The sequence below is a fragment of the Rhinolophus ferrumequinum genome, chromosome 2 (assembly GCF_004115265.2).
Source record: "Rhinolophus ferrumequinum isolate MPI-CBG mRhiFer1 chromosome 2, mRhiFer1_v1.p, whole genome shotgun sequence".
Lineage (NCBI taxonomy): Eukaryota > Metazoa > Chordata > Mammalia > Chiroptera > Rhinolophidae > Rhinolophus > Rhinolophus ferrumequinum.
In genome coordinates, this window is record NC_046285.1 from 12,578,646 (window position 1) to 12,593,181 (window position 14,536).

At 34.6% G+C, this 14,536-nt stretch overlaps 1 protein-coding gene across 7 annotated transcripts in view; it reads left to right on the forward strand.

The window, feature by feature from the left end:
* ROBO2 (roundabout guidance receptor 2) overlaps window positions 1–14,536 on the forward strand; it is a 1,653,426-nt gene that overhangs the window by 387,491 nt on the left and 1,251,399 nt on the right. For 2 of the 7 annotated variants that reach the window (XM_033131266.1, XM_033131249.1), the window contains exon 1: window positions 9,190–9,523. The exons of 2 other annotated variants lie outside the window; for them this stretch is intronic. In XM_033131266.1, coding sequence (XP_032987157.1) covers window positions 9,394–9,523 — 130 coding nt within the window. In that variant the 5' untranslated portion in view covers window positions 9,190–9,393. Of the gene's footprint in view, window positions 1–9,187; window positions 9,524–14,536 lie in introns of those variants that run through there. 3 more of the 7 variants (XM_033131225.1, XM_033131217.1, XM_033131284.1) reach the window with 3 other exon arrangements.

Below are 14,536 nucleotides of genomic sequence, written 5' to 3' on the forward strand. Positions count from 1 at the left end.
ATGGATCTTGAGAGTATAATGCTAAGCGAAAGAAGTCAGACAGAAAAAGCAGACAACCATATGATTTCACTGATGCGTGGTATATAAACCAAAAGTAACAAAAGAATAAGACAAACAAATGAGAAACAAGAACTCATAGACACAGACAATAGTTTAGTGGTTACCAGAGGGTAAGGGGGGAGAGGGGTGGGAGATGAGGGTAAGGGGGATCAAATATATGGTGATGGAAGGAGAACTGACTCTGGGTGGTGAACACACAATGGGATTTATAGATGATATAATACAGAATTGTACACCTGAAATCTATGTAATTTTACTAACAATTGTCACTCCAATAAATTAGAAATAAATAAATAAAAGAACATTTTATGAATTTGACTGCAAAGGCAATGGAAGTAAAAGCTAAAATGAATTAATGGGACTATATCAAACTTAAAAGCTTCTGCACAGCAAAAGAAACCATCGAGAAAAAAAAGAGGCAACCAACTGAATGGGAGAAGATTTTTGCAAACAGCACCTAACATCCAAAATATCCAAAGGGCTAACATCCAAAATATCCAAGGGGCTAACATCCAAAATATCCGAAGGAACTCGTACAACTCAACAACAAGAAAACAAACAACCCAATTGAAAAGTGGGCAGAATTCCTGAAGAGACATTTCTCCAAAGAGGACATACAAATGGCAAATAGATATATGAAAAAATGCTTAACATCACTAATCATCAGAGAAATGCAAAAAAAAAGGAAAACACAATGGGATATCACCTCATCCTTGTTAGAATGGCTATCATCAACAAGACAAATAGTAACCAGTGTTGGAGAGGCTGTGGAGAAAAAGGAACCCTCATACACTGTTGGTGGGAATGCAGACTGGTGCAGGCAGCCACAGTGGAAGGCAGCGTGGAGGTTCCTGAAAAATTAAGAATAGAATTACCATATGACCCAGCAATCCCTCTCCTGGGTATCTACCCACAAAATCTGAAAACATTTATCCATAAAGACACGCGTGCTCCAATGTTCATGCAGCTTTATTTATTGTGGCCAAGACAAGGAAACAACCAAAATGTCCTTGATAGGTGAATAGCTAAAGAAGTGTGGTATATATACACAATGGAATACGACTTGGCAGTAAGAAAAGATGAAATAGTTCCATTTGTGACAACACGGATGGATCTTGAGATTATAACGCTAAGCAAAATAAGTCAGACACAAAAAGTAGAGAACCATATGATTTCACTGATATATGGTATATAAACCAAAAACAACAAAAGAACAAGACAAACAAATGAAGGAACAAAACTCATAGACATAGACAATAGTTTAGGGGTTACTAGAGGGTACAGTGGGAGAGGGGCTCTAGAAGCGGGTGAATGGAGTCTAATATATGGTGACGGAAAGAGAACTGACTCTGCTGACTCTGGGGGGTGAACACACAATGTGAGATATAGATAATGTAGAATTATACACCTGAAATCTATATAACTTTACTAACAATTGTCACCCCAATAAACTTTAATTAAAAGTAAAAATAAATAAATAAATTAATTAATTAATTAATAGACATCCTCATGGGACTCCGAAACACTATTATTTAGATTTAATACTTTGTGGAAAGAATATCCCATGTTAGAGTAAATTTATTACAAAATATTAAAAAGAATATATTTATTTCAAACATCTTACTGATATCTCCCATAGATATGAAACATTTTACATAATTGATGTTGCATAGCCAATAGACCATGGCAAGCTTTCTAGCATTGTCCTTTAAATGAACTTTACATAGCCCAAGAAAATATCTCAGATGAAGGAAAGGTACGTTTTATAGGTTCAGGCATGTTTAACTAGATTTACAGGCTTATTCTCTGGAAAATCACTAGGAAATCTCTCCAGGACCTTTATTCTGCCTTGTTTGCAGAGAAGTCACTTAATTATTTGCAACTTAGGTTAAATATGAATTAACAAGCCCAGTAATTAATTAAATATTTTTTCTCATGAAACCCCCAAACATTCTAAATCACTTTCAAAAAATTTGGAACTTAACTCTTTATCAGTATGTACTGAACTAGGTGTTAACGAGCAAATCCAGATAAGCTTTTCCTTTCAAGACAGTTTCTGAACATTGGATTAGAGGTGTGTATCAAAGCTACATGGAGGAGATTTTGTTCAAAACACTTGTACCCAACTCCATGCATGACTTGTTGAACCAAAATCAAAGAACTAGGTCTTAGTAACTCCTTTTTTTCTCAAAAGAATGGAACCCCCAAATTTTAGTCACATGGCTACCTAGAATGAAGACACCCCTTTTCAGTTTCCTTTGTAGCTAGCTTTGGCCATGTAATGTCTCCCCATGATTGAAATGCACCCACAACATTTAGAATCACTCTTCATGGCTTTCAATTAGCCTGAATCTAGGTGCTGACTGATCCTCTCCTTTGGGACACGGACAGGTCGTGTCATACCCTCAACTACTGGAAGCTATTAGAAAATAAAAACAGAATCCCTCTTCAAAACAAGCTTATGTGGAACAAAACATCAAGCTGACTTACTCAATGGAAGTTTTTGAAAGCATGTTATGAACTAACATCACAAATAAGACCCTCAAATAAAGATATATTAGGTTCCATTTGATTTTTTATGAAAAGGGAACAACATATAAAATAAAATGCAATGTTATGAGTTCGTGTAAAGTTAAACTTACCAGTTTGTACGGATCGATTTACAGATTCAACCTTACCTTATCTCCTGTAAGTGCGGGCTAATAGGATGAGAACTGGTGTGCCTGCTGCCCATTGATCTTTACCTGCTGCAGGGTCTGAAATCAGAGGGATTTAGAACGTTCATTCTGTAGAAATCACTGGCCAAAGAAAAAGAAATGAAAATTTTTCTAAATATTTCTCAGTAACAGTGAAAAGAAATGATTTTTTTTTTTAGTCGAGTAGATATTTCAATTAACCAGAGTTAATTTCTTAGCCATACTGTAACTGAAATATTTATACAGTACACGTTTCACCTGGTCCCTACTTAACTGGATCTATTTGACCTTGGAAATGAAAATATATATTATATGTTACCTTGATTTGTACAAAAACCATGGGTGTTTTTCTTATTTAGCCTGTGGAATGATTTGTATTTATAATGGACAGAGATAACATATCCAATACCTCATTGTTTTTGTTTAAGGAAAACAGATAAAGACAAAGAAGAAACAGATTCCAATGTGTTTTTAATATGACCTTAAAACATTCAGATTTATATTTTGGCTTACATAGTCAAAATAAAATGCTAAAGAATTAGGGAGTAAAAACAAAGTAATTAATGACAACTATTTATGTATGTACTTGTATGTATATATGCATGTACTAATGAACTTAGCTCTGGTATTTCAAGAGTTATCAAACTAATAGTATGGCTAATTTACAACTCTGCTTGATTAAATCCCAGCTAAAATTTTATTCTGATGGCTTGGTAATGGAGTATATAAAACATATGAATAATAGTGAAACCTGTAGTTGGTAGAGAATCATCATTGCCAGATTAATAAAAGGGAAGACAGTTGGAGAGCCAGAGAGCTGAGTTTGTCTCAGTGGTTTTCTCTGGTATTGTGAGCAATGGAGGGGTGCTAAAATTTGCTGGACAAGAATGACTTCCACTGATTTACAGATGTGTCATTGGGCCCCTTTCAGCACTCCAGCCAGGTAAATCCACCACTCCTTTGGCCTGATGTAAGATGTTCAGGGAGATGAGTGATTGCTTTGGGTTAATTACAGTAGGAGAAATAGGAGGCTTCCTTTAATGCACGGACTATAAATAGGGCATTTTATGTTGGTGACGTAGGCGAGTACACTGTTTGTAAGTGTTCTGTGGTTATCTTATCAGGTTCGGTCAAGAGCACTTGCTTTCTCTCTACCCAAGTGAAAGAATGGCTGGAGGAATCATCATCTCATGGCCAGACAAGCAGAGAATACCACAGAGTTCATCAGCCTCAGCACTGTTGACATTTTTGGCCAGGTTATTCTTTATTACGGGGACTGTCTTATGCAACATTATAGGATGTTTGAAAATACTCCTGACCCCTACGCTAATATATATATATATATTATATTATATACTACACTTATATATATATATATATATATATATAAATTCTATATATATTCATTCTATATATATTCTATATATATATTCTATATATAGTCTATATATATAGTCTATATATATATTCTCTATATATATTCTATATATATTCTCTATATATATTCTCTATATATTCTATATATATTCTCTATATATATTCTATATATATTCTCTATATATATTCTCTATATATTCTATATATATATTCTCTATATATTCTATATATATATTCTCTATATATTCTATATATATATTCTCTATATATTCTATATATATATTCTCTATATATTCTATATATATATTCTCTATATATTCTATATATATATTCTCTCTATATTCTATATATACTCTAGTAGCACTCCCACACACCACCAGCCCTCCCTGTGACAACCAAAAAAATGTCTCTAGATATTGCCAAATGTCCCCTATGGGGAAGATATAATTGTCTTCAATTAAGAACCACCTAGTTACCTAATGAACAAACTCAGAGAATTTTCCGAAAAGGGATTGGCTCAGTTTGCAATTTCTAATGAGTATAATATGTGAGATTAAAAAAGGTAGTGATACAAAAATCAACTAACTCTTTCCAAATATTTAGTAACACTTTTTGGTTGTAAACTCATCAGAGGAGGATTATCTTGTACATTTTAAGTCATTAAAGGCACAGCAGAATAGCGCACGTAGCACCATTATTACCTAGTATCAAAGATTAGTGAGATTATATCTTTGTTACGAAAATACATAAAAGATAAGATGGTACTTATTGTCCACAAAAAAAAATAAGATGTTAAGGAATGTCATTGGAATAGCATAAAAATAAATATACTTTCTAAGATAACCTAAATCTTGCTTAATGGTGTCAGGTTGGAGAAAATGTTAGCAGGTCAGACAAAATGAAACATATAAAGACATATTTACAGAAGAGGGCTGAAATAGTGGAGCAATGTTCCATTCTTCCCTGTATATATTTGTCACCAAATTATTAAAGATACAAGCATCCTGATGATAGGGTCTTATTAGACCTTGTCTTATTTATCTCGACAGACCTAGCCATTGGCCTGGCTCAAAGTACATGGTTATTAAATGTTTGTTGAATTAATGAATTATTATACCAAATCTTATAACTTATTTCAAATTAGTCCATTCCTGTTTACTCTCAACGTTTTAGTTCAGTTTGCAAACATATCTTTCTTAGAATATTGCTATCTTTCTAAATAGTTTTTCTGCTTCCAATTTCACTCTCTACCGTACTGCAGCCAAAATTAAAAAACCACCAAACACCTCATTTTGGATCATTCAGTTTCCTTGGTTTAAATTTGTTATTAACTCCCCATCCCCGAGGGCTGAAACCTAAGACCTCTGGCAGTAAGCATATCTGAAAATTTTAATCTAGCCCCTGCCTACCATTTACCTCATCTCCTACTACTCACCCATATGCTCAGATGCCCCAGCCATGCTGTCCTCCTGGCACTTCTTGGAAGGAGTCAGGCTTTCGTGCATCTCTGTGACAATGCTCATGCTGTTCCCTCAGGCTGGATATCCTCTGCCTTTTGCCTGATTTGACCTAGTCCTAAGATATGTACTCATCGCTGGATTCTTAGTCCAAGGGCCATCTTCTCCGCCTGTAATGTTCTAGCTGTACCCTGTTTTCTCCTCCCTTTGACAGCACTTTGTTTTAATACATACAACATTTATAGTACTTCCTCTCTTCAGTCTGCCTAACAATCGTATATTATCTACATTAAAGCATTTAATACATTCTATTGTAACTGTCCATGAGTTGAGTCTTGCTGGGGTTTCCGCTTTCCCCATGTTTTCCCTTGGGAACATGCAGGTGATGAGGATGTTTATTCTGATTGCCTCTCGGGGGGCTTTCTCTGGTACCTTCTTAGTCCTATACCTCCCTGCAGCTGCCAATAACCCGTGAAAGTTTCCATATCACAGATAACACAAGACACCCCCCCACCCACTTCTCTTACTTTTCCCACCCCCATGGAGCCTATCTAGTTTCCCCAGACCCACACACCAGACTGGAAAACAGAAGTAGAATGCCAAACACTGACCATGCAGGGTTCAAACCCTGGCTCTGTCATTTACTCACTATGTGATATTGAACAACTAATTCTTTGTAAAGTATGAATAATACTGGATTCTTCTCATAAGATTGTTTTAAAGATAAACTAATTAAAATATGTAAAGCACTTAATTAAAACCTTGCATATATTAAGTGTGCCATCATATATATATATATATATATATACATATAAAACACATGTATATGTATATATATACATATATATAAACATATATGTATATTACATTTATGGTCAAAAATGTGTCACATTTTAGGAAAGGAAAAAACTGTATTAAAATTGTAATACTCAAAATACACTGATAACAAAAAATGAATACAAGTCACGTTTGACTTTTGCAATGACAAGAGGTGCTCAAAGTGGTTACCATCAAAATAATTTTAATACAGTTTCTTCCTGTCTTAAAATGTGTATACATATTTCTGGCCCCCTCTATATATAGATGTTACTTAAGAGCAAGTTAGCTCAGAAGGGTTAAGAGTGCAGAAGGAACAGTTTAGAAGAGAGCACAGTGTGGTGATTTGCAAAGGCTCAGAGCTGAGCTATCTGAGTTCGAAACAGCTCTATGACTTTGGATAAGTTACTTACAGCCTCTGTGTCTCGGTTTCTTAATGTACTAAATGGAGATTGCTATTTTTACTCCATTGGGCTTTTGTAAGGATTAAATGAGTTAATCCATGTAAAGTACTTAGAATGTCTAATAAGTTAGCTAAATTATTATTGCTATTAACTTAGGAGGGAAGACATTTCTACACTTACACCTATGCAGAAATATGTCTCATATGCACTCCCTCACCACTCAATATTTCTCTTTTTCTTTAAACTCCCACCTTATTCATTCTCTTTTGTATTCTCACCCATGTGATGTTTCCCTTTATCTCTTCTCCTATCTGCTTAAGTAGCAGTACACACTTCAGCCAGGTGACTTCAGAGGAGAATGGCCTTTCCTCCATGATCAATGGTGATTTGGTTCCTCCAATTCCAGTTCTATTACCCACCAGAGAAAGCTGTGGGCTGTTGTTTACTGGAGACTCCCCAAGAAGAAAGAAAATCTTAAAAATCTAAGCTTGGAATTTCCTTAGTGTCAACCTGCCCAACTGTATCCATATTGAGGAAAGAAGGCTTTTTCTTCTAACCTCATTCTGGGCATGGCCTTCAGAAACGTGCGACATCTCTACCAATTCTTTTTATCATGTTTAAATCTATTTTACATTCCATCTAAGGCCTGGGTATTTACAAAAAGGACTCACTATTTATGAAAGGTTGTATTCTTTCTTGTAAGAGGCATGGAGCCAGTAGACACTAAATAAGTTTCTTTGGTTCTGGAATCTTCCTCAGAATGTGATCTTGAGGGAGGAGTTAGCCAATTCATTTTAACCAACTTCTGTTTACACACGTTTGAGGAGAGAAGAAAAGATCAGGTAATCAAGATGAAGATTGACTGGTAGAGAGAAAATATAATTTTTACTTAAATTTGAACAGAGCATAGAATTTTAAATTCAATATTTATAAAATAAGCATTATTTGAACTTTTCTCACGTCCTTAAGAAGTTTTCGAATTAAAAGTTGAATACTAATTGATTATTTTTTCTAAACTAAGGGATAATCTGAGAGTTTGTTTTGTGTATCTCATCAATATCTTTGACAAACATTTTCTTTATATAAAGACAAATTTTACTAACTGTCTTTTCAAATTTAATATAGCTTATCTCAACAAGGTAAATTATTCTTCTAAAAGTACCTCTTCCAATAACATGACTTGAAAAGGGCAATTTATCCCATTTTGAAGTGGTAACATCATAAAATTGGCGGTTATCATTATATAGCAATTGATTGCTTTCAAGTACATAAATGCATAATTTATGCATTGTGGCTCAATGATTAGAGGGATAAGTGACCCTATAGATAATACGAGGACGTAGATAGATTTCAGATATTGGCTAGAATGTTTTGATCATGCTAATTCACTTCAGGCAGTAGAGGGCAAATTACTTTTATATGATTTGCTTTCACCCATCTCCTTGTTGTCCGGGGGCATGGTTTTGTGCCCAGATATTAATTATAACCACACCTTATTATCAGTAATATTTTCATAAATATTACAAAAGACTGACTTAGGGAGCTTTTTTGTATTCCCATGGTGAAATACAGAAACAAATTAAAAAAAAAAAACAACACAAAAAACAAACAAAAAAATCATACTTTCTTGAATATGTGATTAGCACAGCCCTGATAGAGTCTGTGTTGGTATCCAAAAGTTTTCTTCCAGCATTCATGGTGGGTTCATTCAGGTGACACAGAAATGCCCAAATAAGCTGACTTTGATACAGAAGAGCACTGCAACTATTGAAAACTTGCCCTGCCTGTTTTATTGTTGGGGATAAAAATCATACTCTTATTGTTCTTCTAATAAATATTTCAGACCATTGTTTATGAATAATGAGTGCAGATGCAATCCCCTTTTAATATCATGAGCTAAAGTAAAGGAAAAATAAAATACCTTTTAAGTGCTGAGTCTTTCCGTACTACATTGCTAGAATCCTCGTCTAGCCACACAATAGATTAACTACCCTCTGTGCATACTGTATTTTGCTCAGCTCTTAATATTCCGAAGCGGGACTGAAGCAGTCGTTATCTGTGGCGGTTCCTGGGTGATTTTCAAGCCCAGCACTACCCACCCAAGTGGCAGTGACACTGGCTTTCACTGAAGCCTTATTACTCTTAAAAGAGCAATTTGGTTGGTTGCACGGCTATTAGGATCACACAGCAGCCTGAAAGCTGTCAGTACAACTGCTTCTCATCTTTTTCACACAAATCCTGACATCTTTTCTCTTTCCTGTTGGACACCGACATTACTGTTTTTATCATTTTCAATCAAGCTCACCCAGAACGCTGAGGAATAGATTCCCACTGAAAGCTAAGTGGAGATCAGAAATGATTTTACAGCTTCTGGAGCAGGAGCAGGAGCAGTGCTGATTGCGTGCTAAGAAGAGCTGGATTCGTGAGAAATGTAGCTTGGCTCAGGGCTACATCAGGGAGCTGCTACTTCGGCTGTTAAAAATGGCAAAACAACACCTACCTCAGATTTTTCAATGATTGATGCTCTTTGAATAACCGGGAGGGAAGAGGATGTGAGAAATTTTGTGAAATTAACTTGTGGAAATGTTATCATCAGAGAAAGTGGGGAAAATTACCAGACTTGAACTTCTCTTCGTTTTGATGCTCTTTTTCTCTGGACCAACTCTGAGCAAGCTGACTCGGACCCCCTGGAAAGGAAAACCTTGGAAAGGGGGTAAGTGGTGAAAGTTTTGTGTTAAAAATCTAAATGGAGTTAGCAAGGCTAATGAGTTGTAACTTGAGGACAGCTAAAGGTAGAGGGACTGCTCTGTTTGAAATCAGATTTTTATTTCAGGAAAGAGGTTCTGTGTTGTAGATGGATGGAAAGGAGTTTTTCTCTGTTATTCATGTAAATATATATATATATATACACACATATGTATATATATACATATATATTTATATATATGTATATATATGTGTGTGTGTATATATATACACACATATGTATATATATATATATATATATATATATATACATATGTGTGTATATATATATTTTTTTTTCCGGTTTTTGGTTTGCTGAGCTATTAAAGCATTATAAGGATTTTTTTTTCCAGTAGGGAGGATATAGGGCCAGACACATACTGTTCAAGGATATGTGCTATGCTCTTAAGAAGCTGCATTATTTTTAAAAAAGAAACGGGTCCTGAATGTGTTAGATCTCTGAATTGTTAGCAGATTTTGTGAAATGATCAGAGGGAGTCGTATTATGAAACACAGCACCATCAACACTGATTTTCTGGCTGACTCTATCAGTGTCGATGTGTTAATAAAGATAAATTGCATTAACTTTATTGAAAGAAAAAAATCTGTTGAACAAGACCAAGCCTTTCACTACTTTGGAGTGTCGTAATCCATTTTTTTCTGCTGTGGGAAAAACTATGATGAGAGAGAATGTTTGATACTTTGAACCTGTCTTTTTATAAAGTTCAGTGGATGCTGCTTTTCCTGAATGTTATTTGTTTCTACTAAACACAAGTTATCCGGGTATCTATTCTGTGAATGCTATAAGCTAAAATGATGCTGTAGAAATATCCCTTAAGAGACTTTCTGGACAGTGTTTGCCTATTTTGGGAACAATCTTGATGGGAGATACTCTGAGGATTTTGGTTTGCCGAAGCATTCTTTTCACCTAATATTTTTATCCCAGCTCTAAAAATGTTTTCTGGGTCTCCCTACCTTTGCTTTACTGTCAACGTTATGATGTGAGGTTAAAGAGAAACATGAACATCAACAAGAAGTTTTAATAATTTATCACAGCATCTCAGCAGGATTTTCTAAACACATGAGCTCCTTCAATTTGATCTTTCTGTTTCTCCTTTTGTTGCATTAAAGATATTACAAATCTTCTACCTACTGTACCTTCGAAGGAAAAGTTCCAACAGGCATTTAGCTTGGCTGGTTGGTGCAGATGTACCCCCAAGGAGTGGAGCTGCAAATTATTTTGGAGCGTTGTAAATTATATCACCACATTACTGTATTTCCTAGTGTTATCAGTGATTTTTTTTTTTTCTTACAAGCTGCAAGATGTTATTTATGTTAGCCTGCATGGCAGCATTTTGGTGGCTTGGGATCTAGCGATATATGGTGTTATCGACTCCAGGGGATGTCAGGAATGTTAACAAATACTTCCTATATAAATTTTTCAAAGGCAGTCGGCACTTCCAGCATGTAAAGGTATGATTTCCTGTGATAAACTTTAGCAGTAGAGCTTGGAGCTCTAGCTACCCAGTGAGAAAGTCACATAGCTGTAAGATTTTAGAAAAATTGTAAACCTAGTCAGAAGGTTTATTTCAAAATGCTTTCATGCGTTCCTAGGCATTTATTCATTCCACATAGCTTTAAATACAGATGGACTGGATTTTATTTGTAAATCAGGTCTGAAATGTTTCGTCTTTGAACACATGACTACTTTTTCCAATATACTCTAACTAGCTCAGCTAGAAATTTGCAAGCTCTGCTGTACAACGATGATATGACTCAGTCAAGTTCAGGAATAGGCAATCATAGCAACATATTTCAGTTACTGTTAAAAGTCTTGTGTATTTTAGGAAGGTCATGCAACTTACTCGAAAACTTTAAATGTGTTGACTGTTCTTTACTTTAAAATTACTTCTTTTTTAGTGCTTCTTTTTATCAATGTATATGCACTGTATAAATATTTCCCACAGATCCTGAGTTCCTGCAAAGTACCTTTACTTGATATGCATATGTCCACGTTTAAATATTTATTTATTCATGAGTTTGGCTACTGATGGTTGTGTGTTATCTTTCTGATGGGTTCTAAAAAGCTGTTACTTTTTTTATTGGCATATTATGCAATCTTTTAAACCACATTTTTATAATTTTCAACGTTATTTTATTATTTAGGAAGTAAGGGTCTTTTTCATTATTTTGTAGAATACCTAATGTGTGTGTGTGTGTGTGTATGTGTGTGTGTGTGTGTGTGTACAGGGTGGGATGGAGGGGTGAATGAGGCTGCCTAAATTAACTACTATGGCCAAAGGCAAACAGGGTCAAGGTTCAAAACACAAAATTTAAATGAAAGTTTACTTTAACTACTTTTTAAAGAATTCTCTTCCTATCAATACTGATTCAAGCTTATCTGCTTTATAGGCGATATTTAAAACTGATGCTCTATATCTAAATATCCTGGAAAAAGTAATAACAAAACCACAGAGTTTTGTTGTGAAATGATTTCTTGTTTGAACTCACATTGCTTGTGTGCATTTGTCTTAATCTGATTGAACAGCTGTCAACCTCCCTATGGCAATCTGCCCATGCTGACAATTTCCATTTTTGTTGTATTAACAGGAACTGCCATTCTGAGAGAAGGGGTTATAGGGGCAGGGTTGGGGAGTGGTAGCATCACAGATCAGTGAATAACTGTGGCCTGTGAGGAGTGGTACACACAGCGCGTAGCCAGGCAGCTCAAAACAAGTATCTGCATGCTGACTTGCTAGAACATTAGAAAAAATTGCTGATTGTTGTTGGCTACCAAGGGATTTTTTTGAGCTCATCAATGAACATGAACCTCAAATATAGGTTAATAGGCCAGCAAGTTTTCCCTCAGGCACATGCTTTTCTATTTAATCACAATATATGAACTCCTAAGGGAAGGAAGATGTCTCATCTGATTTGTTCAGAGCATAGTGTAAGTGATCATAAGTTTGCATTCATGCTAAACTAACAGAAATCCTAACTACACTGCTGGAATTATCTCCATTAGGATTAAGGGACCTAATTATTTTCCATTCAGTTACGCTCACTGGGAAGAATATCTAAAAGACGTAAACAGCTCCATCCCAATAAGCATAACTTTACAGAGAAGTTTAAATTGCAGATGATCCATATGTGTAACAAAAAGAGGATTTAAAACTATATTACTTTTTAACTTTTCTGATATTAGAAATTAGAATTGAAACAAAGTTTTAATATTTATAGCTGCTATTAAATGTGAAAATGGGAGACAAAAAGTATCAATAGAAAAGTAGGTCTAAAAAGTATAAAAGGGTCAGGCTAGCACTAAGGACGATAGTCAAAACATGAAATGCCCTGTGCAGTCCAAACACTGACCAATCAGAGCAGCTGCTGAGCAAACTAAGAGGAGGGGTCAAGCCTGGCTGTCATTAATTCCCCACTCACTCTTCCCCTTGACCTTGACTCCATTTAAATCCCTTGGAAAAGTCTGCTGAGTTCATTCAAGCTTCTCAGTTATGTCATAAGACTTAAACGATGGCAATAGAGCATGACGTGATCAAAGCTTAACCATTCACAAGAGTCTTTCACCACACTCTTACTTGTTTCCTTTTATAAAGTACAGCAGCCCATCGTCCATGTATATCTTTGCTAAACAAAGAAAACTTCTTTGGCAGTTATGTCTCCCCACTGAATGGTTATAAAGAACTATGAAATAATATAAAATTATGGCTTTATTTTATTTCAATAAATGGTGTATTGAAGCGCTGACCTGGGAATATTCAGAGTGCCATTTTAGATTTTATGTAATTTGCTTGGTCCCATATAATATATTGATAATTATTTAGAAATTTTTGAAATTTGCTGAATTTTTTTTGTTTGTTTTATTTTTGTTTTTAACCTGAAAGTTTAAAAAAAAAAAAAAAAAAACTTAACTATGTGCTGGTGTCTACTACCTATGAGGTCATTTTTAGGATATCATTTCTGATGTCTTTCCTAGTTGCATAAGCTAGTAAAAATTTTACTTTATTTGAGCAAGTACCTCATACAACCTCATATCTCACATTCCTTGTTACTTTATAAGAAATAAAGCTTTTTATTAATAAAATTTGAATACTGACAATTTACTATTTCACAAACACCAAAGTAATATAAAACTTCTTGGTTTGAAGAAACACAAATGGATCATTTTGTCTTTTTCCCGAAATGCCCCTTTATCACTTACACTAGCCCTGACTGTCAAATTAAATGTCCCTCAACTACATGCTGAATGCAATATTCCATCTTCTAACTGACTGGGGCATTTTATTTAGACCAAGAGACATTTGTTTTTACATTATTTTACACTATTTTTTACACAGTTTTTACACTATTTTATTGTTATGTGTATCTATTTTTATTTGCTTACCACTTTGTAAGCTATTTGAATAGGAATTTTGTCTTTGATTCATATATATTGCCATTCAGTCTTATACCTGATAGATACCCAATATGTTGATGAACAAGCAAAAAATATGAACAATTAGACTGGTTATAAAACATTTTATGCCTTTGGGTATTAATTACATTTTTAAAAAAATTTTAACTATGTACTACATCTTACCTTTCTAATGGTGGGAAATTATTTTTATCACTATACTTTTACTGTATTTTTCAAATTTCAGTTTTGGGTATAGAAATATACGAATGTATTTATAGTATTAAAACTTGGAAAATTCTGGCAGACTCATGTAGGAAGCAGTGCAGAATGGGAAAGAGAAAGCAATGTTGTTGTTCAAAAGTAATTTATAATGTAAGAGTGTGAATCTGGAAACTGAACTGTATGAATATTCATGCAAAATGTAGAGTGTTCTTTGTACTGTGTATAATCACCACTTGTTTTTCATTTGTTTAAATTATTTAATCTCCATCTGTATGAAATAAATAGATTTAATACCTTATCCCTCTTAGAACTGAAAAGTAAATTCCAAAGCTAAGTCTGAAATGA